This window comes from Syngnathoides biaculeatus, chromosome 17 (genome assembly GCF_019802595.1).
Source record: "Syngnathoides biaculeatus isolate LvHL_M chromosome 17, ASM1980259v1, whole genome shotgun sequence".
NCBI lineage: Eukaryota > Metazoa > Chordata > Actinopteri > Syngnathiformes > Syngnathidae > Syngnathoides > Syngnathoides biaculeatus.
The window spans coordinates 7533401-7558874 of NC_084656.1; the positions used below are offsets into that span (position 1 = coordinate 7533401).

Here is a 25474-nt window from a genome sequence, read left to right on the forward strand (position 1 = left end):
TTGACAATATGATCTTTGGGTTTGCATGTAATAGCTCAAAATCTTTTAAAATGCTATTTGTGGATGGAAACCTGTAAAAATATATGTTGGTCAAGATACACTACATTCTCAAAAGTATTACCTCACCTGTCTTGACTCACGTGGGATTTTAATTGAAATCTCATACTAAATCCATATGGTTTAATATAATGTTGGTCTTCCCTTGACTGCTGTAACAACTTCAACTGTTGTGGGAAGGCTTTCATCAAGGTGGATATCCAGGAACATATTTATGAGGTCACACACTGATGTTGGATGACATTGCCTTGGTTGAGGTTGACTCTGTGCAGGCCTGTCAGGTTCCTCTATTCCAAATTCTCTCATCTGCGTCCTAATGAGCCTTGCTTTGTGCACTGGTGTACAGTGGAAAAGGAAGGGAAAAGCCCCAAATTGTTTGACTGTCCAACATCTCTTGGTATGCGGAAGTGTTCAGACTTCCTTTCACTAGAGCCTAAGGGCCAATATTTTGAAGATTTTTAAATTTGTGAGAACAGTTGGCGATACACCCTTCCTGTTTGAAAACGACTGTTCATCAGCCATCCAATCAAGGGTCATACGACATGGATGAGAGATTTTGTTGGTAAATTTGACTCGCTCCACAGTCCTGACCTCAACTATATAGAACACTTTTGCATCAATGATAGCAGAGATTGAGAGCTATGCCCACTCGTCCAACATCAGTATGTAACCTCACAAATGTGCTTCTGGAGAAATAGTCATAAATTCCCATAAACACACTGCTGAACCTTGTGGGAAGCCTTTCCATAAGAGTTCAAGATAATATAATTCCCAAGGTGGGACAGATGTCATAATAAACACTGGATTAAGAATTTGATATCATTGAAATTCACATGTTCAAATGTTGGAACACAGTACTGTCCATTGAAGTACCGGTATGTGAGGTTTTGCGTGTTAACTCATTATTATTATTTTTTTTAATCCACCCCCTACCAGAGAAATTAGCAAAATGTCAGGGAACAATCTGGTTCTACCCATTGTTCTCTGGGGCCGTACAGCTCCGACCCACTGTATCAGCAGCCTGTTGGTGATGGACGACTTCAGCACAATCATTACTGGCTGCCATGATGGACAAATCTGCCTTTGGGATATGACATCGGAGCTGCAGGTAGTGTTGAAATAGCACACCGGTTGTTCATGTAGGTTCACATGGCCAGATCTTGATGAAACCTCTATGATTAGCATCTCATCAAGCAGACTCGTGTCAAATTTCTTCAGTTTGTAACAGCGCCACATTGTGGGGACAGGAAATATATAACAAAAAAATAATGGCACTGATCACAAGCCACTCCTTCAAGGAGGTTTATTTGGTCACAATTTAAGATTCTGATGGTGAATATAAAACACACTGAGGACAGGAGACAAGCTATTGAAGATTCTAATTCTGAGTTAAATCAATGAATATGGGGATGTATGGTTTTCAAATGCTTTCTTGATTTCTCAAAATTTCATACAGTGGGTCATCATGATTGGCATCTTCTTTTCCTTTCGGCTTGTCCCGTTAGGGTTAGGATTTATTCATTTTATTTTACTTTATTCCTCTATAATTCCCACAGCTCTGAACATCGCCTTTGTTCTTAAAAATGGGAACTAGAACACTTTTCCTCCATTCTTCAGGCATCTTTTCGCCAGCTAGTATTCTGTTGAATAAGTTGGTCAAAAACTCCACATCTTCTTCTTTTCCTTTCGGCTTGTCCCGTTAGGGGTCGCCACAGTGTGTCATCTTTTGCCATCTTAGCCTATCTCCTGCATCTTCCTCTCTAACCCCAACTGCCCTCATGTCTTCCCTCACCACATCCATAAACCTTCTCTTTGGTCTTCCTCTCGCTCTTTTGCCTAAAAGCTCCATCCTCAGCATCCTTCTACCATATACTCACTCTCTCGCCTCTGAACATGTCCAAACCATCAAAGTCTGCTCTCTCGAATCTTGTCTCCAAAACATCCAACTTTGGCTGTCCCTCTAATGAGCTAATTTCTAATCCTATCCAACCTGGTCACTCCGAGCGAGAACCTCAACATCTTCATTTCTACCACCTCCAGTTCTGTTTCCTGTTGTTTCCTCAGTGCCACTGTCTCTAATCCGTACATCATGGCCGGCCTCACCTCTGTTTTGTAAACTTTGCCCTTCATCCTAGGAGAGACTCTTCTGTCACATAACACACCAGACACCTTTCGCCAGCTGTTCCAACCTGCTTGGACCTGTTTCTTCACTTCCTTACCACACTCACCATTGCTCTGGATTGTTGACCCTAAATATTTGAATTCGTCCACCCTCGCTATCTCTTCTCCCTGTAGCATCACTCCTCCCCCTCCACTTTTCTCATTCACGCACATATATTCTGTTTTACTTGGGCTAATCTTCATTCCTCTCCTTTCCAGTGCATGTCTCCTTCTTTCTAATTGTTCCTCTGCATGCTCCCTGCTTTCACTGCATATCACATCATCATCTGCGAACATTATGGTCCAAGGGGATTCCAGTCTAACCTCATCTGTCAGCCTATCCGTTACGACTGCAAACAGGAAGGGTCTCAGAGCTGATCCCTGATGCAGTCCAACCTCCACCTTAAATTCCTCTGTCACACCTCAGGCACACCTCACCATTGTTCTGCTCCCATCATACATGTCCTGTACTATTTTAACATACTTCTCTGCCACACCAGATTTACGCATGCAGTACCACAGTTCCTCTCTTGGTACTCTGTCATAGGCTTTTTCTAGATCCACAAAGACACAATGTAGCTCCTTCTGACCTTCTCTGTACTTTTCCACTGGCATCCTCAAGGCAAATAATGCATCTGTGGTACTCTTTCTCGGCATGAAACCATACTGTTGCTCGCAGATACTTTCTTCTGTATAACCTCCACTACTCTTTCCCATAACTTCATTGTGTGGCTCATCAACTTTATTCCTCTATAGTTCCCACAGCTCTGAACATCCCCTTTGTTCTGAAAAATGGGAACTAGAACACTTTTCCTCCATTCTTAAGGCATCTTTTCGCCCGCTAGTATTCTGTTGAATAAGTTGGTCAAAAACGCCACAGTCATCTCTCCAAATTGCTTCCATACCTCTACCGGTATGTCATCAGACCAACTGCCTTTCCATTTTTCATCCGATGTCGTGCCTTTCTGACTTCCCCCTTAGTAATCATTGCCACTTCCTGGTCCTTCACACTTGCCTCTTCAACTCTTCCTTCTCTCTCATTTTCTTCATTCATCAACTTCTCAAAGTATTCTTTCCACCTATTTCGCACACTACTGGCACCAGTCAACACATTTCCATCTCTATTCTTAATCACCCTTACCTGGTGCACATCCTTCCCATCTCTATCCCTGTGTCTGGCCAACCTGTAGACATCCTTTTCTTTTTCTTTCATGTCCAACCTGGTGTATGTGTCTTCATATGCCTCTTGTTTAGCCTTTGCCCTACGTCGCATCTCGATGTACTCCTTTCGCCTCTCCTCAGTCCTCTCAGTATCCCACTTCTTCTTTGCTAATCTCTTTCCTTGCATGACTCCCTGTATTTTGGGGTTCCACCACCAAGTCTCTTTCTCCCCTTTCCGACCAAAAGACACACTAAGTACTCTCCTGCCTGTCTCTCTGATTACCTTGGCTGTCGTTGTCTAGTCTTCCGTGAGCTTCTGCTGTCCATCGAGAGCCTGTCTTACCTCTTTCCGAAAGGCCGCATAACATTCTTCATTTCTCAGCTTCCACCACATGGTTCTCTGCTCTACCTTTGTCTTAATATTCCTACCCACCACCAGAGTCATCATATATCATACTCACTACCATCCTATGCTGTTGAGCTACACTCTCCCCTACCACTACTTTACAGTCAGTAACCTTCAGATTACATCGTCTGCACAAAGTATAATCCACCTGCGTGCTTCTTCCTCCGTTCTTGTAGGTCACTCTATGTTCCTCCCTCTTGTGGAAATAAGTGTGCACTATAGCCATCTCCATCCTTTTTGCAAAGTCAACCACCATCTGTCTCCCAATGTTCCTTTCTTGGATGCCGTATTTACCCATCACCTCTTCATTGCCCCTGTTTCCTTCACCAATATGTCCATTACAATCTGCACCAATCACAACTCTCTCGCTGTCTGGGATGCTCAGAACTACTTCATCTAGTTCCTTCCAGAATTTTTCTTTCAACTCTAGGTCACATCCTACCTGTGGGGCATAGCCGCTAACCACATTATACATAACACCCTCAATTTCAAATTTTAGTCTCATCACTCGATCTGATACTCTTTTCACCTCCAAGACGTTCTTAGCCAGCTCTTCCTTTAAAATAACCCCTACTCCATTTCTCTTCCCATTTACTCCGTGGTCGAATAATTTAAACCCTGCTCCTAAACTTCTAGCGTTACTACCTTTCCACCTGCTCTCTTGAATGCACAGAATATCAACCTTTCTCCTAATCATCATGTCAACCAACTCTTGAGCTTTCCCTGTCATAGTCCCTACACTCAGTTGTTGGCTCTGTGCATTCCTCTTTTCTCTTTCTCTTCTTCTGACGATGGATCCGTTTTCCTCCTCTTCTTTGTTCTTCGACCCACAGTAGTTGAATTTCCACCGATGCCCTGCAGGTCAGCAGTACCGGGACGGGCGTTGTTAACCCGGGCCACAACCGATCCGGTATGGGATTCTTTAGATGAACGCTCATATTTGTTTGGCACAGTTTTTACCCCGGGTGCCCTTCCTGACGCAACCCTCTGCATTTATCCGGGCATGGGACCGGCCTACAGATTGCACTGGTTTGTGCCCCCATAGGGCTGCATTGGTAATCACGATTGGCATGATTTACTAAAGGTTTGGATGTGTGTAAAGGAGTGCAAACATCATTGCTCATGCAAACAGATGTCTACGCATTACTATATTTACTAAGTGGGCATACTGTTCGCAGATGATATTGTGATCTACAGTGAAAGCAGGGAGCAGGCGGAGGAACAATTAGAAAGATGGAGGCACGCACTGGAAAGCTTAAGGCCACGCTACTCTGAGAACGGCCAATCTCGTCAGATATCGGAAGCTAAGTGGGTTTGGCCCTGGTTAGTATTTGGATGGGAGACCGCCTTGGAATACCGGGTGCTGTAAGCTTTTCTCCCCGGCTAAAATGCAGAGGGGTTTCGTCAGGAAAGTCATGTGGCGTAAAACTGTGCTAGACAAAATATGCATTCATCTAAGATGACAAGTAGTGGCGACCCCTAACGGGTCAAGCCGAAAGGAAAAGAAGACGAAGAAGAGGCACGCACTGGAAAGGAGAGGAATGAAGATTAGGTGGTAATTGATGGGCTGACAGATGGGATTAGAGTGGAATCCCCTTGGACCATGATGTTTGCAGATGATATCGTGATATGAAGTGAAAGCAGGGAGCAGGTCGAGGAACAATTAGAAAAATGGAAGCATGCACTAGAAAGGAGAGGAATGAAGATTACCAGAAGTAAAACAGATTATATGTACGTGAATGAGACGGATGGAGGGGGAAGAGTGAGGCTACAGGGAGAAGAAATAGCGAGGGTGGACGACTTCAAATACTTGGGGTCAACAATACAGAGTCATGGAGAGTGTGGTAAAGAAGTGAATAAATGGGTTCAAGCGGGGTGGAACAGTTGGCGGAAGGTGTCTCGTGTTCTATGCGACAGAAGAGTCTCCGCTAGGATGAAGGCCGAAGTTTATAAAAAAGTGGTGAGGCCGGCCATGATGTACGGATTAGAGATGGTGACACTGAAGAAACAACAGGAACCAGAACTGGAGGTAGCAGAAATGAAGATGCCGAGGTTCTCGCTTGGAGTGAACAGGTTGGATAGGATTACAAATTAGCTCATTAGAGGAACAGCCAAAGTTGGATGTTTTGGAGACAAGGTTAGAGAGAACAGACTTCGACGGTTTGTACATGTCCAGAGGCGAGAGAGTGAGTATATTGGTAGAAGGGAGTTGACGATAGAGCTGGCAGGCAAAAGAGCAAGAGGAAGACCAAATAAAAGGTTGATGGATGTTGTGAGGGAGGACATGAGGACAGTGGGTGTTAGAGAGGAAGATGCACTAGATAGGCTTAAATGGAAAAAGATGACTCGCTGTGGCGACCCCTAAAGGGACAAGCTGAAAGGAAATGAAGAAGTGGGCATACTGTTTTCCACATTCTTGGATAAGCTTATGTAAATGGGTCAATTTAGCACATGCAATGTGATTTATCAAACCTGAGATGAATTACAATGTTTGAATTTGGGTCTTTAAATACAAATGATGTTTTCTGCTCATGTAGAGTTTGGAAACCCGATAACAAAAAATATTGCAACATACCAACTTACAGAAGTGTCAAATCTCCCCACTGGAGACTCAAGTCTTCAAAAGCTGTAGTTTTTCAACCAGTCCACTGCATAGGCAGACTTTCGCTGACAGCAAAAGGATTAGGGGTTTAAGGGCTCATTCACCTCTCCTTCCATCTTTAATTGTTTTTATTTTTATATTCTCCCAGATTTGTCCCAGGGCCATGTTATTTGGTCACACAGCTTCTATCACCTGTCTGTCTAAAGCCAGCGCCTGCAGTGATACACAATACATTGTCAGCGCATCAGAGAGTGGGTGAGTATATAGTACTCTATCTTAAGGTTCTTTTACAGGGAGATATGAGTAAATCGAAGCAAAATGTTGCTTGATGCAGACATTATTTGTATTTCGAAGACTCAATATAATTTTTATTACATTAAATATAAACCGCTAGCATTTCTCTCAATTGAAAATGGCATTCAAGAAAACTTTAGAACTACACAATTAAGCACCTCTCACCCATCATGTGGATGCTAACACGCCCCCCACCCCCCATTGTGCACGTGCCTCTATATAATGACCAGAAAAAACAACCCCGCACATTTCATTTGTGTAAATATTGAAACAAACTCATTAATTGGTCAGCAACTTTGTGTGAATGACCATCATTACCACACACAAGTCATAACGTGTCTTCTGGATAAACCTAATACAAATGAATCATAAAAGTAGATGTGGATGGATGGACAAAACTAAAACAATACTTTAAGTGAATCATCTGTGTCAAACAATAAAGGAGAGCAGATAGGCTATCTCCTTACTTGCAGTCAGAAATCTTTCCAGTCTTTATTTTTTGTGTACAAACCCTTTTTTTGTGTCTCTACAGGGAGATGTGTTTATGGGATGTAAATGATGGTCGCTGTATTGAATTTACCAAACTGGCTTGCGCTCACACTTGCATACAGGTAAATTAATTTATAATCTCCATTTTATGTTTATTTCTCAATAGAAATGCTTTCAAAGTAAACTCTGGTTCTGACAATTCCATGGATTGTCATCTGATACCATGGAAGACACGAGTATTGAAATAACTGGCAAGCATTAATTTGATTGAACTACAGTACATCTGTTGCCATCTTTTATCACCTATTGAACCTGGTTTCCCTGCTTCTTTTCCCATGTGATTCTATAGTTCTATCAGTTCACTATTGGCACTCAGCGAGAAGGTCGTCTGCTCTGTATTGGCCATTACCCTGAGATTCTTGTGGTAGATGCCACCAGTCTGGAGGTGCTATACTCGCTGGTGTCTAAAATCTCCCCTGACTGGATCAGTTCCATGAGCATTATCCGATCACACCGCACACAAGGTTTAACTCTTAAATATCTTTTTGTCTCTCATATAATGTTCCGGGCAAACTTGCAATGGGTCTATAAGCAACTGAGACATATTGAAACAAGTACCTATGTTAAATTGAGAATCTCTTAATTTATGTACTGTACCATGAACGGCATACACCCTTGTATTGAGCAGGCAGTTTTACTTTTAGTTTATACCTTCTGTGTTGCAAGACTTTGAATTTTAGGCATGCAAAATATTGTTTACCATTGTCAGAACTCTACTATCCACTTTTGTAGTTGGTCATCTTGTGTAAATGCTTAGAGTGATGTTTACTTGGCTGGACTAAAATCAGGACTACATGTGATGAATTAGGGCAGCACGGTTATGACCAAGTGATTATTTTGATCAATATGATAATCACAAATATTAATCCCGATTTTTCATCATATGAGGGAAGTATTTTTATTGGACTACTTTTCAACAAACAATACAACAGTTTTCAGTATAAAATTAATCTTTGAATAAGAACAAATGATAGAATATAATAAAGTTCTTGCATTTCAAATATAAAAAATCTCATCATTGAGATCATTTAATTGTAGCAAACAAAATCGTTACTAGAATTATAATTGAATTAAAGTAGAATTGAGATTAAAATGAATTGTGCAGCCATATGATGAATGATCTTTTAATTTTCTTGAAAATCAAATTAATTTGCACTGCAGTATGGGTAACTAACACGTCACACACCAGCTGTTTCTTTCGAGGGATCCAAGCATACATTATGACTGGAGTCTTTTTCTGCAGAGGACACAGTTGTGGCAGTGTCTGTGACAGGCATTTTAAAGGTTTGGATGATCACAGCAGAGGTCAACAGGATGCAGGTAGTAAGGATTGTTCATTCAGAAAAAGAAAACATCTTACATTTTTATACCCAGAAACATATGATGATAATACATAATGCTAATTGAAAAAAAACATCCCCTCAGGAACTAGACCCCGTGTTTGAAGAGGAGTCCAAACCAATCTACTGTCAGGGCTGTCAGAGTATTTCGTTCTGTACCTTCACTCAGAGCAGCCTGCTGGTTGTCTGCTCCAAGTTCTGGAGGGTAAGAGATGACCCTCTTAACCAAATACTAGTCATAGTACTTTCTGATTAGTGCAGCACAGCTCCACTTTGCCTTTAAATTAAATGGCAAATATGCTTGTCTCTGTCAGGTTTTTGATGCAGGTGACTATTCACTGCTCTGCTCCGTGCCCAGTGACAATGACAGGGCCTGGGCTGGGGGAGAGTTCATTGCAGCAGATAAAGTCATCCTCTGGACTGAAGATGGCTGCAGTTACATCTATAACCTACCAGCGAGGTATAATTCCATGAAACCAAACTCCATCATCACATCATCATCATAGCCCAACAAAAGCCATGTAAGATTCATAATTGGATATTCTTTTCTCTTATCTGTTTCCCAGTTGTCTACCTGCTAGTGTACATTTCCGAAGTGATGTGGGCAAAAAAGAAGGTTCAGTACCACCATTGATCTACAGCATCGAAAATGTAACAGACAAACAGGTCAGTGACCAAGCTTTGTTTTTAAATGACAAAATATAAGAAAACAATTAAAATGTATTTTCATACGGGCTAAAATGTTAACGCATATCCCAATAGATTTAAAAAATAATTATAGCTCTGAAGGTCTCTTGTTTAGAAATTCGATTGAAAACATCTCTACTGCAAGGCAACATAAAGACAATATTAATATTATAAAATATTGTTTCAATAAGTTATAAACTCCAGACATGTAAATCAACATTGTTACAAATTAATATGCATACAGAACTTCAGGTAAATAAATGAATGAGTTAGCTTTTTTTTCTCAATCAGGTGGGTTGGATGAATCATTTCCCAACTGAGCCCAATTAAAGGAAATAACATCCAACTATCATCCATGTCATTTATCCTTTTTAAAGGTTGCACGTGAGGTTTACTTTATCCCAGCTGACTTTAGACGAAAGGCAGGCTATACAACTGGTTGCCGGCCAATCACAGGACCTGATAGGACATGCAGGAAACAGAACAAACTTAATAGATGTGGGGGGATAATCTGATATAACAGATTGTCTGTTACGGTGAAGCAAATTTTAAAAATGTTTTTATTATTTTTTAGGCCATGTGCAACCGTTCAGTACAAAATTGTTTTGCAGTTTATTTTTTTTTTGTGGCCAGTACAGTACATAGTTTGTTTTTTGGTCAGTCAGGATCACCAAAATGAAGTAATTTTCATCATGAGAGAGAATTTCTTAGATATTTTTTTATTAATTCCTTTGAGGTCAAAAGTTTACATACATTTCCTTAGTACAAAGTAATTCTTTTGTTTTGGGTAGCCATCCATAAGCTTCTGACAGTACTTTGCTGGAATCCTGGCCGCTTGGTCCTGACAGAACTGATGTAACTAAGTCAGGTTTGTCGGTTGGCTTGCTTGCACACACTTTTTCAGGACCTGCCGACAAAGTTTCGATGGGACTCAGATCAGGGATTTATGATGCCCACTCAAGTCGTTGAGTTATCCTCAAGCCCCTTTATAACCATTTTCGCAATATTATTAGGATTATTAGGAAGGTTCATTGACGTGCAATTCATTTTTGTGCAATGAATCGCATAGTTTAAATGCAGCCCTATGGGGGCACAAACCAGTGCAATCTGTAGCCCGGTCCCAAGCCCGGATAAATGCAGAGGGTTGCGTCAGGAAGGGCATCCGGCGTAAAAATTGTGCCAAACAAATATGAGCGTTCATCTAAAGAATCCCATACCGGATCGGTCATGGCCCGGGTTAACAACGCCCGTCCCGGCACTGCTGACCTGCAGGGCATCGGTGGAAATTCAACTACTGTGGGTCGAAGAACAAAGAAGAGGAGGAAAACGGATCCATCGTCAGAAGACGAGAAAGAGAAAAGAGGAATGCACAGAGCCTACAACTGAGTGTAGGGACTATGACAGGGAAAGCTCAAGAGTTGGTTGACATGATGATTAGGAGAAAGGTTGATATTCTGTGCATCCAAGAGAGCAGGTATAAAGGTAGTAAGGCTAGAAGTTTAGGAGCAGGGTTTAAATTATTCTACCACGGAGTAGATGGGAAGAGAAATGGAGTAGGGGTTATTTTAAAGGAAGAGCTGGCCCAGAATGTCTTGGAGGTGAAAAGAGTATCAGATCGAGTGATGAGACTAAAATTTGAAATTGAAGGTGTTATGTATAATGTGGTTAGCGGCTATGCCCCACAGGTAGGATGTGACCTAGAGTTGAAAGAGAAATTCTGGAAGGAACTAGATGACGTAGTTCTGAGCATCCCAGACAGCAAGAGAGTTGTGATTGGTGCAGATTGTAATGAACATATTGGTAAAGGAAACGGGGGCGATGAAGAAGTGATGGGTAAGTACGGCATCCAGGAAAGGAACTTTGAGGGACAGATGGTAGTGGACTTTGCAAAAAGGATGGAAATGGCTGTAGTGCACACTTATTTCCAGAATAGGGAGGAACATATAGTGACCTACAAGAGCGGAGGTAGAAGCACGCAGGTGGATTATATTTTGTGCAGACGATGTAATCTGAAGGAGGTTACTGACTGTAAAGTAGTGGTAGGGGAGAGTTTAGCTCGACAGCATAGGATGGTAGTGAGTATGATATATGATGACTCTGGTGGTGGGTAGGAATATTAAGACAAAGGTAGAGCAGAGAACCATGTGGTGGAAGCTGAGAAATGAAGAATGTTGTGCGGCCTTTCGGAAAGAGGTAAGACAGGCTCTCGATGGACAGCAGAAGCTCCCGGAAGACTAGACAACGACAGCCAAGGTAATCAGAGAGACAGGCAGGTGTGTCTTTTGGTAGGAAAGGGGAGAAGGAGACTTGGTGGTGGAACCCCAAAATACAGGGAGTCATACAAGGAAAGAGATTAGCGAAGAAGAAGTGGGATACTGAGAGGACTGAGGAGAGGCGAAAGGAGTACATCGAGATGCGACGTAGGGCAAAGGCTAAACAAGAGGCATATAAAGACACGTACACCAGGTTGGACACGAAAGAAGGAGAAAAGGATCTCTACAGGTTGGCCAGACAGAGGGATAGAGATGGGAAGGATGTGCAGCAGGTGAGGGTGATTAAGGATAGAGATGGAAATGTGTTGACTGGTGCCAGTAGTGTGCTAAATAGATGGAAAGAATACTTTGAGAAGTTGATGAATGAAGAAAATGAGAGAGAAGGAAGAGTTGAAGAGGCAAGTGTGAAGGACCAGGAGGTGGCAATGATTAGTAAAGGGGAAGTCAGAAAGGCACTACAAAGGAGGAAAAATGGAAAGGCAGTTGGTCCTGATGACATACCGGTGGAGGTATGAAAGCAATTTGGAGAGATGGCTCTGGAGTTTTTGACCAACTTATTCAACAGAATACTAGCGGGCGAAAAGATGCCTGAAGAATGGAGGAAAAGTGTTCTAGTTCCCATTTTTAAGAAGAAAGGGGATGTTTAGAGCTGTGGGAACTATAGAGGAATAAAGTTGTTGAGCCACACAATGAAGTTATGGGAAAGAGTAGTGGAGGCTAGACTCAGGACAGAGGTAAGTATCTGCGAGCAACAGTATGATTTCATGCCTAGAAAGAGTACCACAGATGCATTATTTGCTTGAGGATGCTAGTGGAAACGTACAGAGAAGGTCAGAAGGAGCTACATTGTGTCTTTGTGGATCTAGAGAAAGCCTATGACAAAGTACCAATAGAGGAACTGTGGTACTGCATGCGTAAGTCTGGTGTGGCAGAGAAGTATGTTAAAATAGTACAGGACATGTATGATTGGAGCAGAACAATGGTGAGGTGTGCCTTAGGTGTGACAGAGGAATTTAAGGTGGAGGTGGGACTGCATCAGGGATCAGCTCTGAGCCCCTTTCTGTTTGCAGTGGTAATGGATAGGCTGACAGATGAGGTTAGACTGGAATCCCCTTGGACCATAATGTTCGCAGATGATATTGTCATATGCAGTGAAAGCAGGGAGCATGCAGAGGAACAATTAGAAAGATGGAGACATGCACTGGAAAGGAGAGGAATGAAGATTAGCTGAAGTAAAACAAAATATGTGCTTGAATGAGAAAAGTGGAGGGGGAAGAGTGAGGCTACAGGGAGAAGAGATAGCGAGGGTGGACGATTTCAAATATTTAGGGTCAACAATCCAGAGCAATGGTGAGTGTGGTAAGGAAGTGAAGAAACGGGTCCAAGCAGGTTGGAACAGCTGGTGTGTTATGTGACAGAAGAGTCTCTGCTAGGATGAAGGGCAAAGTTTACAAAACAGTGGTGAGGCCGGCCATGATGTACGGATTAGAGACGGTGGCACTGAAGAAACAACAGGAAGCAGAACTGTAGGTGGCAGAAATGAAGATGTTGAGGTTCTCGCTCGGAGTGACCAGGTTGGATAGGATTAGAAATGAGCTCATTAGAGGGACAGCCAAACTTGAATGTTTTGGAGACAAGATTCGAGAGAGCAGACTTTGATGTTTTGGACATGTTCAGAGGCGAGAGAGTGAGTATATTGGTAGAAGCATGCTGAGGATTGAGCTCCCAGGCAAAAGAGCGAGAGGAAGACCAAAGTGAAGGTTTATGGATGTGGTGAGGGAAGACATGAGGGCAGTTGGGGTTAGAGAGGAAGATGCAGGAGATAGGCTAAGATGGCAAAAGATGACACGCTGTGGCGACCCCTAACGGGACAAGCCGAAAGGAAAAGAAGAATCGCATAGCAAATTAAGGAATTGGACAAAAATTATTGGTCAATACATGTTACTTTTACTAAATTGTATTGACAATTTAGTAATAAAAACAGAATATGCTTAATAATTTAGAACAGAATGTAAATTAAGTCAAACTCTATTTACCTGAATAAATCAAACAGGCGCTCAGTCATAAGTTAAAATTTCATTGGCATTGAAAATTTTATAGTATACTCATGAAATGGAAATTGTCCCAAGGGCCCACAGAGTTGTAGCTCAGTCGATCAAAATGTGATTCAAATAACTGAATACGAGGTGTATCGTCTGATTAGTTGTGGGTTCAACTTCCTTTACTCTTGGATGTGTAAACAATCTTCTTAGGAACATTAGGTTACACACGGCCTTATAAGTCTTCTCCACCTTCTGCCACATTCTAGCTCCTGATTTGTCCACCTGTGACTCGGTTCTTCTTTGGGCGACGGGAACCCTTCTCTAAGTTACTGATCCAGGGAGACTCTGCAGGCCGACTGTCTCTGTGGAGTATGCCAGACTCCTCACCTCCATCCCCACTGTCAACTCCGACAGGTCAGGATAAATGAGTTGTCAAAATTACACAGAATTTGGTGGTCGTCATAAATTCAAGTTCCCTCTCGATATTGGTTAGAAAAACTTTAGTTTCTTTTTATGAATTTTTTTTTTCTACCACAAATAACACTACCAAATATAATTGTTGAACGTAAATTGGATTTGATAATGTGCAAACATATTTTTCCATCCATCCATTTTCTGAGCCGCTTATCCTCACAAAGGTCATGGGAGTGCTGGAGCCAATCCCAGCTGTCATCTGGCAGTTAGCAGGGTACACCCTGAACTGATTGCAAGCCAATCTCAGGGTACATGGAGACAGATAACAGTTGCACTCATACTCACACCTCGTGGCAATTTAGAGTCTCCAATTAATGCATGTTTTTGGGCTATGGAATGAAACCGTAGTGCCTGGAGAAAACCCACGCATGCAGAACATGCAAACTCCATACAGGCGAGTGTGGGATTTGAACCCTGTTCTTCAGAACTGTGAGGCCAATGCTCTACAGCTGTGCCACTCTTCCGCTTGTTCTCAAGCCAGTCTTCATGGTCATTGTCTTGTTGAAGGTGAACCTTCATGCCAGTCTGAGGTCCTGAGCACTCAAGAGAAGCTTTTCATCCAAGATATCCATGTACTTGGCTGCATTCAGTTTTCCTTCATGTGAACTCCACACAGCCGGGGCCAGGATTTGAACCCCAGTCCTCACAACTGAGAGTCCAACGCTCTATATATAGCTGCTGCACTGTGCCCAATTTTTTTTTCCAGTTGCTTAATTAATCCTTCAATGTTGAAAAAATCAAGTAAAGATACAGTTTAGTTTAGAACATTTTGAAAGAGCACATGTAAATCTCATCAAATTTCAGAAAAATTTCAAAAATTCATTAATTTGACCTATGACCTATGGGATATTATCTGCACTAGGGTCTCAAGGGTGCTGGTGCCTATTTTAACTGAATCTTGGGGCAAGACGGGTACACCCTGATCACCAGCCACATTCACACCTATGGGCCTTTCAGAGTTTTTCAATTAACTTACTTTATTGTAATTAAAGCGCTGATTTCTCGGCTTTATCCTCATCTGATGGAAAAAAATAGCAGTATCGATTGATCGAGAAGATGGAGGAATACTTCCATACAGAGTGAGCTCCTGGCTGGGCGGGGAGCGAGCTCACAGCTCTGCCACTCGGCGGAGTGAGCTCGTCAGACTCCACGTCATTCTGCCCGAAGAACCAATCCAAATATTCAACATTTACAGCCGAGCAGCGAAGCTCACTTGCGGGGGAGCGAGCTCATGCCTCTGCTGCTCGGCAGCATTATTTGCAGCCACAGGTTCAAATCTGTAGCGAAGTATTTGTCCGTCTTCCCGATCAACCGAGCCGCCCATGGCTGTGCTGCTTACGGATGTGTATGGAAGTATTCCTCTGTTTTCCTCATCAACCAATATTGATATTTCTTCATCAGATGAGGATAAATCCAAGAAATCAGCGCTCGGCATAATGGTGTCCCATGTCATCGAGCGTTTGGAACGCCACGTATCATGTCCCGTACGTCCACGTTGGTAATGTGACTCGCGAAAATGGCAGCGCCCCTGAAAATCCATAATTATCGATAAAAATCTTCTCAAAACACTATTAAATGAGAGAACAGTTAACATCACATTGTCACGACAGACTACATATTACACGACCTGTTGGATAAATTGTTAATGCCATCCCCTTTATATTACTTGACATTAATAAATACTGGACTTCAAACAGTCACACTTCTGCAGATAGCAGAAATGTTGACCCTCAAACAACCATAAATGTGCAAATGAAGATATGCAACTCTGCCTCACAGCAATCATACCCAATTAACAGTCAGACTGCTGCAAATAAATGGTGGTAATGCTTCACCAGAATAATGAATGACAAGCTCTGTGCTAGCAACCTTTTGAAATGCGTGGTCCTTCACAGTCCACAATATTAAATGGGAGGTTGGCCAGCATAATGAATTCCATCAGCTTCCACCTGCCAATTCTGACTTTCCCACTGTCCCGCTGATACGGACAGGTCTTTTTCATTGTTGTGTGTGTTAGCATCTTTTTGGTTGATGGTTTCCTTTTCCATATTGGGTTATTTGATCGTGGCATACTCCTCGTGTTCTTTCTTCAGGTTCCTTTTCAGATTTTTTTGAAGCATTTTGATGATTTACCCCACGAGATACTTCAGTTTTGCACAGATTGCAGATGGCTTTTGAGTGGTGTGTCACAGACACTGCAGAAAAAGTCCCACACCTATGTTTTTTCACCAGGATTAAAAAAAACAAAAAACAAATGTGATTGGCAGTCCGTTAATTACAGTACTACATCAGACTTGACACAGCTAAAAATAAACTGGCTTTGGATTCAAATGGATGACTGCGCCACGGTGTAAAGGCCTCTCTACAGACCGGTGCCTCATTGGTGGCTCACGTGACCGACACATTGGGCTGAACAAAGCTGTCACAAGTTAGTCATTTTGAAAAATCACACAGAGAAGCAGATTGTGATGAAAAAAGATAAATTAAACATTCAGAGACTAATGCTTGCATCATATTAAGTGGCTTGGAATGCTGCAAGAGCCAAAAAGCCATACAATGAAGGGTAATTTATTAAAAACAATTCTTGGTGATGTTGCTGAAATGTGTTCTGAAAACAAAAATCTTAAACAAATGGTATCTGACCTTCAACTCTCCTGCCACACTGTTGAACCGTGAACATTAGCATGGCTACTGATTGAAAGTTTCATTCAGACATCCAATCGTGAGTATTTTAGTGTTGCATTAAATGAGAGTTGTGACATACAAGACAAGACTTGGTTGAACTGGTAGTTTCTCCTTGTGAGAGAGCACATAATTATATATATATTTTCATTATTTGCCTGTGGTCTTGGTACTCTTTAGGAGTCAAATTTTCTTACCGTGTTGTGACATTTAGAATAAATCTGGCTGAGCAAAGGTATGTGTGTGAGGAGGGAACGATCTTCATCTGTATGATGTGGCTCTTTGCCGTAACAGTAAAAAAATGTGGCTCTTCATCTCTGAATGGTTTGCCACCCCTGAGGTAGAGTATAACCTTCAATTTAATTTGCAAGACCATGTCAGGAATGCTGGTACAAGCTGCACAGTCGACTAAATGACATGTAACTAATCAACTATTAATCATTTGTGGTAGCCCTACTAGGAATGCAAGTTTTAAATGTTACAATACAGTAATTCATTGTTAACTTATTTTTTTTGGACTTCAAAGTATGGCTCGCGGGCCCTACTTTGTTAACACTGTCCCATGCAACTGTATTCGCCAACTCAAGACTATCTAAACTCACAATGTATCTTTCCCTTCTGTAGAGCTGCAGCTCTCATCCACCATCAGCCTTCAAGAGGCCTTTGATAAATTGATTCCTGTGTCTTCTGGTATCATTGACCAGCTCAGCAACCTGCCTAGCAAAGAGGAACCCATCAAGGTTGAAATTAATGCGAGACCATATTTTTCTCCAGTTGTTTTATATTTTAATACTCAAACTATAATCCAGTTGCTTTCCAATGAAATTGAAAAAAAATATTTTCCTCCTTCAGGTGACGGCTAGTGTCTACATTCCCTCCCAGGGTCGACTCGTGTGTGGAAGAGAAGATGGCAGTATTATTTTGGTTCCTGCTACACAAACTGCCATTGTTCAGTTGCTACAGGGAGAACACATGCTTAGAAGAGGTGAAGCAATAGAGATATTTTAGAGCCTTAGACTATTCACTCTTGACTTGAATGACAAAGGGTTGATAGCAAACCTCTGTCAAGGACAATAATACTAGTTTGGAACTACACACACACAAATAGATACCCAACACCTGCATATGTCTGTATTTTGTCTTTAGGAAAGTCTTCCTTGGTTCAGATCAATACCATCCTCCTCAGATTCTGTGGCAACCCTTAGTTTTCACGTGATTTTGTTCAGCCTAATTCTAATAAAACGATCGATTATTATAATATTTAAAAAATATTTTATTAGTATTTTTCTTCATTAAGAAAATCTATGATTTGTGTTAGGAAATGCAACAGTTCCATCATTCTAAACTTATGCATTCTCTGTAGGATGGCCACCCCACCGTACACTCCGAGGTCACAGGAATAAGGTGACATCTGTCCTGTATCCGTACCAGTTATCTCCCCGCTACGACCAGCGCTCTTTAGTGTCAGGAGGGGTGGACTTCTCTGTCATTGTGTGGGACATTTTCACTGGTGAGATGAAGCACATTTTCTGTGTCCATGGAGGAGAGATCACTCAGCTCATTGTCCCACCAGAAAACTGCAGCGTGAGTCCTCTGTCAGGTCACTTATTGTTACATAACATACAGACCCTTGGTTTTCAGGCTCATCAGGATAATATGCAAAATACATTGTTTAAGGTTAAGTTAAAAAAAACAACAAAACAAAAAAAAACGAGGAAAAAAATGAATACATTCATGGCTAAAATGATCCCAGGAAAGGTTTGCTCTGATTTCATGTCACAGTCAAGAAAAAGTCTTTTTCTGGCTTTTTATTCAGTCAATGACAGTTATCTGATGTTCTGGCTGTGTGCACCTTGGCCTCTTTGGGGCAGTGTTTTGAAAGGCATGAATGGCGCTTCTAATTTACTGTAAAATAAGAGAGTAAAAAGAAAGTCACAACATAATGTTAATTATACTTTATTCCGATTTTATCAGCCTGATTGTAATTGGCCAATAATTAGCATTTTATGGTGATCGACTGATTGGATTTAACGTCAATTCGACAATCCTACTAATAACGTAATTGATGGACTTCAGTTTTATTTTGTATCTTTTGATGTAGTACTGTAAATATTTCACAGCCAATAACATTGTTTTAAAAAGAAAAAATGCTGTAATGGGTGAAAGAAAATGACTGAGACAGATGTAAAGCGCCGATCAGACTACAAGACAAATTTGCTTTTTCACGGTTACACTATGTTTAACTACTTCAGTAACATCTTTTATTCCGATACCACCACATCCCGTTTTATATGATAATCGGGCTTTATCTTGTCAACTCAAATGGGACCGGATACAATCATTATCGTGGGGATGACATTATGATCGAATCATACAAAGTGTATTATAATAAGAAAATGCCGTGGAAATGATGTGTGTTGGTGATCCCTGGTGCTCAGGACAGGAGAGGATGTTCGTGTAAGGTTTTCTTGAGGTATGTTCATGTATTTTTAATACATTATGGCTTGCAAGCAGGCAACAAAACATAATGTTGCCTAGCAATCCAGTGCTACCGCTCATTGTTGTGTGTAAAGATGCTGCGGGTCTGACTACATGATCTGACCAGAATAATGATTTCAAAGCTTTATGGAGCCAAGGCACATGTTAGAAAAAGTAGATTAATTGCTATATGTACTTACTGCCATCTAATAGAAGACCATTTTCTTTTGTCTCTATGCCTCAATAACATATATTGATGAACAAAGATACATTATTTATTGTGAATATATATTTTTTTAACAATTAAGTACAGAAATATATGCAGTAAATCAACCGGTCATTTAAATACTCATTGCTTCAACGTGTGATCGGATTGGTGATCGCTGGTACTTGATCTGCCCCAAAAATCCTGATTGTGTAAAGCCTAGTTAATACACTACTTTTTCACAAATTAGTAGGAAGAATATATGTCCCTGAGTCACTTTTCCATTATATATTTTTTTAAATTTTATTTTATTGTTTTTTTGGAAAGGGTCTGTATTTGTAGATGGTGGGAGAACACAGTGACACAGTAGCCCTGGGCCAATGGATCAACCACTAATGTCAGACTCTTTTGTCAATAACTGAAACAGCTATGACCTTGTTTTCTCTGCAGACTCGAGTGCAGCACTGCATCTGCTCTGTTGCCAGCGACCACTCGGTTGGCCTGCTCAGTCTTAGGGAAAGGAAGTGCATCATGCTTGCATCACGGCACCTGTTTCCAATCCAAATCATCAAATGGCGCCCCGCAGATGACTACCTCGTTGTTGGATGCTCTGATGGCTCCGTTTATGTCTGGCAGATGGATACAGGTGAGTGTTGTCTTACAGCAAATCCTTTTTAATCGCGAGGGAAATGATCAAGGCAGGAGGTGAAAGTCGGTGATATAAGGACAATTGTAACATTTTTTAGTTTTATCATTTGCACACACTTTGAACTTTTGAAATAATGAAAACACTCTTGAACTTCAAAACATTTTTTTCAGTGTTTTTGTGCTTGTTCTCACTCTACGCAAAGCATGCTTTCCTCAAGCGGTTTGTCACTTTTTGCTTACTGTGAAATTGACACTAAATACAAAAGGATTAAACCTACAGTCCACAGCTATTTTCGTTTTTAAAAAAAAAAAAAAAAACAGTCCAATGGTTCCAAGTAAGCTTCAATGGCATCACCAAACGAAACACCCTTCACTTCAACACAAGATGCAAAGTATTTTGTTTGCCCTCATGCACACGCGGAGAAACAGGCAACATTGATGAGGAGAAATACAAAGATAAACAAGAAAGCCCTTAAAGCTAGCTATCACATTGCTGGAGGAAAGCGTTTCTGACAAATGAGAGGTCCGATTACGCAAAACTGCTCGTAACTTTTGAGTAGTGTGCAAACTTAGAATACCTGGTTAACATTTTTCATCCTCTGAATGAACTAAACATACAGTTCATTGGCCACGTGGAGTTGTACTATTTTGTCTCTGGTGTATTTGGCAGCTCTTTGGTTTTTGACATGTTACAAGTTTGAGTCTTACTGATTGCATGGGGTGGACCGGTGGCTTTATGCCGCTAAGGACCTCACACAGGTGCATCTGAACCAAGATAATACATGGAGTGGAGGCGGACTAACAGGTCTTTGAGGGTCAGAAATATAGTTTACCAGTCTAGGTGTTGGAATACTTATTTGCAGCTGTTTCACACAAAAATTGTTAAGAAATCATACATTGTCATTTCTGGATTTTTCTGTTTAGATTATCTCTCTCACAGTGGACATACACCTACGATGAAAATTTCACACCCGTCCATGATTTCTAAATGGGAGAACTTGCAATGTAGCAGGGTGTTCAAATACTTATTTTATTCATATATATATTTTTTTTGGTAAGACAAATATGTTTACTTTATAATGTACATTGTTGGAATGGCTTAAGGGGAACCTGGAAATACAGTGCTTTATGAAAGTATTTGGCCCCCCTGAACTTTTCAACCTTTCCCCACATTTCAGGCTTCAAACATAAAGATATTAAATTATTTTTTTTGTCAAGAATCATCAACAAGTGGGACACAATTTTGAAGCGGAACGGAATGTATCGGATATTTTATTCTTTTTTTAACAAATAAAAACCTCAAAAGTGTGGCATGTAATATTATTCGGCCCCTTTGCTTTCAGTGCAACACACTCAGTCCAGAAGTTCAGTGAGGATCTCTAAATTATCCAATGTTGACTGATGACGATAAATAGAATCCACCTGTATGTAATCAAGTCTCTGTATAAATGCACATGCTCTGTGATAGTCTTAGGGTACTGTTTAAAGTGCAGAGAGCATCATGAAGACCAAGGAACACACCAGGCAGGTCCGAGATACTGTTGTGGAGATGTTTGAAGCCGGATTTGGGTACAAAAAGATTTCCCAAGCTTTAAACATTTCAAAGAGCACTGTGCAAGCAATCATATTGAAATGGAAGGAGTATCAGACCACTGCAAGTCTACCAAGACCCGGCCATCCCTCTAAACTTTCCCCTCGAACAAGGAGAAGACTGATCAGAGATGTAGCCAAGAGGCCCATTATCACTCTGGATGAACTGCAGATATCTACAGCTGAGGTGGAAGAATCTGTCCATAGGACAACAATCAGTCGTATACTGCACAAATGTGGGCCTTTATGGAAGAGTGGCAAGAAGAAAGCCATTCCTCAAAGATATCCATAAAAAGTGTCGTTTAAAGTTTGCCATAAGCCACCTGGGAGAGACACCAAACATGTGGAAGGATGTGTACTGGTCAGATGAAACCAAAATCGAACTTTTTGGCACAATGCAATAGGATATATTAGGCATAAAAGCAACCTAGCTCATTACCCTGAACACACCATCCCCACTGTCAAACATGATGGTGGCAGCCTCATGGTTTGGGCCTGCTTTTCTTCAGCAGGGACAGGGAAGACGGTTAAAATTGATGGGAAGATAAATGGAGCCAAATACATGACCATTCTGGAAGAAAACCTGTTAGTCTGCAAAAGACCTGAGACTGGGACGGAGATGTATCTTCCAACAGGACAATGATGCAAAACATAAAGCCAAGTCTACAATGGAATGGTTAACAAACGTATCCGGGTGTTAAAATGGCCAAGTCAAAGTCCAGACCTGAATCCAATTGAGACTCTGTGGGCAGGGCTGAAGACTGCTGTTCACAAACGCTCTCCATCCAACCTCACTGAGCTTGAGCTGTTTTGCAAGGAAGAATGGGCAAGAATTTCAGTCTCTTGATGTGCAAAACTGATAGAGACATACCCCAAGTTACTTGCAGCTGTAATTGCTGCCAAAGGTGGCGCTACAAAGAATTAATGCAAGGGAGGGGCGAATAATTTTCCACGCCCGACTTTTCAGGTTTTTATTTGTTAAAAAAAAAAGTTTAAAATATCCAATAAATTTCATTTCACTTCACGATTGTGTCCCATTTGTTGTTGATTCTTGACAACAAAAAAAAAATATTTTATATCTTTGTTTGAAGCTTGAAATGTGGCAAAAGGTTGAAAAGTTCAAGGGGGCCGAATACTTCCACAAGGCACTGTATATGCCTCTCTACATAAACAGGTACTGTAATACTGGAGTGGTTATAGAAAACATGTATGTACACTGGATATTTATTTATTTATTGGTTTCTGATTGGCCGAGACTCTTATAAACTGCTCAAAGCTTCCAGGATGTCGTATACGTCAATATATTGTTTGTAAAATGTCAGCGAACTCGAGTTTGCATTGCTGTCCCAACTCAAGTTTGGTTGACAATTGTGGCATATTTGTAACACTGTTAGCAACTGCAAGCGTAACTTTTATCTTGTGCGTATAGGGGAATGCGTGGTGGAGAGCAAGATAGAAGCTGATTGCAAGTGTGGAAAAACATTTTGAGCAAGCGTGTGGAGAAAACTGTGGGAAAATATAAATTTTACACAAAGTGTAAATGAGGTCTTTTAAAGAACACCTGTACAACAAACATGTTGCTGTGTGCTGTCAGATTCCGTTTATCCGCAGGAATAATCGGGAGAAATGTCCTGACCGACTCTCCAGTTAAAGGGTTAAGCTACTCCTTTACCCCAGCCGACTCTAACGCCGTGCGTGCAGGAGGACGGGAGATTCTCAAGTTGGTGTCGAGATGAATTCACCTAAGTGTACTAACTGCCTTTAGTGTTGCAGAGCCAATCCGGTCTGCCTTCACTTATCAGCCCTTGTCGAGTAAATTTACAGAGTAACAGGGTGACAAAGTGATCGCTCCGCTTACAGCAGCTTCATCTCTTATGAATCGATTGCACTTGTCGTTGACCTAGTAAAAATAACAATCCTTGTTAAGATCGTACGGATTTGTTTTATCTTAAGCCGGAGATCATCAATGAGTGACTGATTAAAATAGAATTTTACGACTAAATGATGTTAATGTCGTTGACACTCGATCTTTTATGAGGTTGAATGGTAATAATGAGACAAAATATAAGAATGACAAAGATAGATGAAAATGGATATTTTAAGTATTTAATAAAATGATAAAAATTGTTTGGATAACATTTATTACTCGACAGTCATTCCCGCCAGATGCGGGGTACGGTTGCCATGTTAAGGCTAAATTCGATGTTAATTGAACATAAATTAATAACAGGAAAAATTATTAAAATGATAATACTGATGGTAAGTAGGATGAGATAAATGATAAAAATAGTAAAAAGTAATAAAAATTAAGTAAGATTAGAAGAATTCAAAAGCAGCAGAAATTTGGGAAAATAGACATTTTTGAGTGAGCCTGTTAGGGGTGATCAAGTCCTACGTAGCTCGAAGCCTAATTTAGTAATAAGGATTTTTGGGATTAAGGATAAATTGTCAAGCCAACTTGTCCTCCATAGGCAACAACGTAATATTGCTGGTATTATCCTGCCATTACCTTATTTTAGTAATTGTTTTACTTGCGCCCAATCTTAAATGGAGTATTCAAAAATAAGCATCCCAAGTTGCTTGAAGACTTCTCCCCGCCAGCTTACCACACGACTATTACACCTACAGAAGGACCTTGTCTCTTTGTCAGCGAGAAACGAACAAAAAGCCCCGGACTTCCGTATCCAAGGTTTTTATAGCATTTTGGTGGAACATTCTGGAAAATGTTGGCTGAATCTACGCCCAGTGGGAAGGGCTCACTTTGTTATACTATTGGGCCCCTTTCACCATCCCTGGGTTGACTTGTCACTCCCCTCTTAGCTTCACTCAAATTTTGGGCCAGGCGCACGCAAACTCAACTGTCATTTTCCCTTTAATCAATAAGTGCAACTTTAAAATGTAACCACAAACTTGCATTCAGTTTCACCCTAGTTTGTAAGCAATAGTATAAATGTATCAACATTCTTGTGAATACAATTCTCACATGCATTCTCAGGCTTATTTCCGTTGGTTGCACATCATGTGTTGCCTTGTCTGAGAGAGACAGTCATACACAGGTTATATTCTTTTCGTAAAGCAGTTTCAAAGCATCATATTCTCTGCTAAAGGTTTAATGGAAAAATAGTTAAAATCAGTCGCTTGCAAACATCCTCTGGTAACTCAAGGGTGACAGGCTTCCTGTTCAGCAACCCAGTGATGCTGCAAACATCTTGTTTGTCACTTGCAGCCTGGTGTGCTTCACCGTTGAAAAACCGTTGGTAACCGCAGGGTGTGAGCAGCTGCATCCTGTTGATGTCTTTATGTCAAAAACAAGATGTGAATACACAGATATGACAATAATTGGGTTCTTAAGGTTGCTGACCTTGATATATGTATGTAATACAAAGATATGAAAAATAATCAGGTTTATATAAGGTTACTGACTTTGGTATATGTATGCAATGCGATGAGATGCTAAGTGGGAAGGCTCCGTTTATTAGAGAGATCTTTGCCGTGCTAGTAACCCAATCAACAGATGAACCCAAGCCATACAAGCCAATTGCTATCAATTCGCTTCATTGCTCTTCGTGGCATGGCAACTTACTTGACAGTGCACAAAACACACTAAAGCTCAATATTTCAATTTGTGATATGTAATTTTGGTACAAATTAGTGATTATTTTTTTTTCCAAGAAAATTCAGTCATTAAATGTGAATATTTTAAAATTATTCTTCAAACCTAATTTTGCTACTTCTGGAAAAAAAAATCATCATATCACCTCAATGCAAGCACATTTTAGCTTATGTGTGAAATTTTCAACGTAGCTTTGGTTTGAATGTCTCTTTA

The 25474-nt window shown here is 40.9% G+C and overlaps 1 protein-coding gene across 3 annotated transcripts in view; it reads left to right on the plus strand.

Annotated features, from left to right (window-relative positions):
• LOC133515256 (WD repeat-containing protein 7) overlaps positions 1 to 25474 on the plus strand; it is a 159759-nt gene that overhangs the window by 872 nt on the left and 133413 nt on the right. For all 3 annotated transcript variants that reach the window (XM_061847621.1, XM_061847620.1, XM_061847622.1), the window contains exons 2-14: positions 994 to 1165; positions 6535 to 6641; positions 7213 to 7291; positions 7519 to 7693; positions 8473 to 8549; positions 8655 to 8774; positions 8884 to 9029; positions 9136 to 9235; positions 13838 to 13985; positions 17352 to 17467; positions 17580 to 17712; positions 18091 to 18311; positions 19861 to 20056. In XM_061847621.1, the coding sequence (XP_061703605.1) occupies positions 1007 to 1165; positions 6535 to 6641; positions 7213 to 7291; positions 7519 to 7693; positions 8473 to 8549; positions 8655 to 8774; positions 8884 to 9029; positions 9136 to 9235; positions 13838 to 13985; positions 17352 to 17467; positions 17580 to 17712; positions 18091 to 18311; positions 19861 to 20056 (1777 nt within the window). In that variant the 5' untranslated portion in view covers positions 994 to 1006. The remainder of the gene's footprint in view (positions 1 to 993; positions 1166 to 6534; positions 6642 to 7212; positions 7292 to 7518; positions 7694 to 8472; positions 8550 to 8654; positions 8775 to 8883; positions 9030 to 9135; positions 9236 to 13837; positions 13986 to 17351; positions 17468 to 17579; positions 17713 to 18090; positions 18312 to 19860; positions 20057 to 25474) is intronic.